Genomic DNA, 1460 nt, shown 5'->3' on the forward strand with positions numbered 1-1460 from the left:
AATAGACATTTTCAATAAATTATTAGAATGTGGTTTGATCATAAATCAATACCAAAAGCTTTACCATAGGTGACGCTGTCTCTCCTTATCATGACTGAACAATGTGGGACTTAATTTTTTTCCAATAGGAAAACAAAGAAAAAAAAGTAGTTTGTGGCGAGAAATGAAATGAAATGAAAACCTTGAGGAAGACGGACATGACGAGCATGAAAATGAGGGCGACGATGATTTTCCGGCCGACGTGTTTACCGGAGCGGAGGCTCTGGACGGAACCGGCGAGCCAGAGGACGAGATGCTCGACGCGCTGGAAGAAGGACTCGGGGACGCAGAGGAGGGTTCGCGCGCGGAGGAGGAGGAAGCGCGTGACGGGGTGCACGTGGTGGTGATGCGCGTGGGCGTGGTGGGGGACATTCTCGTCGGTTTCGACCTCGGAGAAATCGGAGAAGCTTGAGGTGACTTGCTGTTGCTGCTGTTTTTCGGCGTCTACGATGTTGTTGATGTTGTCGGCGACGCGACGGCGAGTGGTGGTGGGGCCAGCGGTGACCCTTGGGCTGGTGTTGGAGGAGGTCGTGGAGGGGCCGCCGGACGACATGCTGGCGCCGCTAACGGAATGCCAAAACGACGTCGGACAGGTGACGGAAAATTAATGTTCTTTTTGGGAGTTGTGCTGTGTGGGGTTGCGGATTCGGGGGAATGAATGATGATGGATGAGTAATGACTAATGAAAGAGCGTTTGTGGATTTATGTTTCTGTTGTTGTTTTTGCAGAGAGAGGCTTTTCTTTTGGATTGAAAAGGTTTGAGGGTGGCCGAAATTGAAGGGAGTGGCAACGTTAAATAATGTGCCAATCTGGGATCTCTGATTTTCTTTCTGATGTCTCTTTTATATGCATCATAATTGGGGTTGGCTCATTCGGCCGGATTCCTTTGCCATTTGGATTAATTTTATTTGAGTTCAATTTTCGTTCGTAGCTGAAATGATTGAATTGTATTCTCTTTTTTTTTTCTCCTGATTTTACAATTATCTTGTTTTATACTATTTTTTTATTTGTAAGAATTAATAATAGTCTCACGGAATTTATCATGATTTATGTATCTTATTTGACTAATTGAGTTAGATACTTATTTTTTTTATAACATTTATAATAAATACTATTTTAATTTTTTTAATCTGATATTAATATTAAAATTAGTTTTATAAAATTATTATTATTTATTTATTAATTTTTCTTAACTCATAAAACTTATAATTAGAATTACACTTGTTTTTTAGACGGAGGGAATAATTTACTTGTTGGCTAATTACTTCTTGTTTTTGTGGTCAAGGTTTGACTTTTTTTTAATAATAATTAATAAGATACTATGAGATATGAAATATATAGTAGTAAATTAGTTTAGAAAATTATGGCAACTAATTAATTATTCAGTCTTTGTAATTATGTAAAAAAATGTGTTTTTTTTA

At 38.5% G+C, this 1460-nt stretch overlaps 1 protein-coding gene across 1 annotated transcript in view; it reads right to left on the reverse strand.

Moving 5' to 3' along the window:
- LOC100809297 (O-fucosyltransferase 19) overlaps positions 1-1083 on the reverse strand; it is a 5984-nt gene extending 4901 nt beyond the window's left edge. The window contains exon 1 of the mRNA XM_014773617.3: positions 179-1083. Coding sequence (XP_014629103.1) covers positions 179-592 — 414 coding nt within the window. The 5' untranslated portion in view covers positions 593-1083. The remainder of the gene's footprint in view (positions 1-178) is intronic.
- Positions 1084-1460: the final 377 nt, after the last annotated feature.

The sequence above is a fragment of the Glycine max genome, chromosome 3 (assembly GCF_000004515.6).
Source record: "Glycine max cultivar Williams 82 chromosome 3, Glycine_max_v4.0, whole genome shotgun sequence".
Taxonomy (NCBI): domain Eukaryota; kingdom Viridiplantae; phylum Streptophyta; class Magnoliopsida; order Fabales; family Fabaceae; genus Glycine; species Glycine max.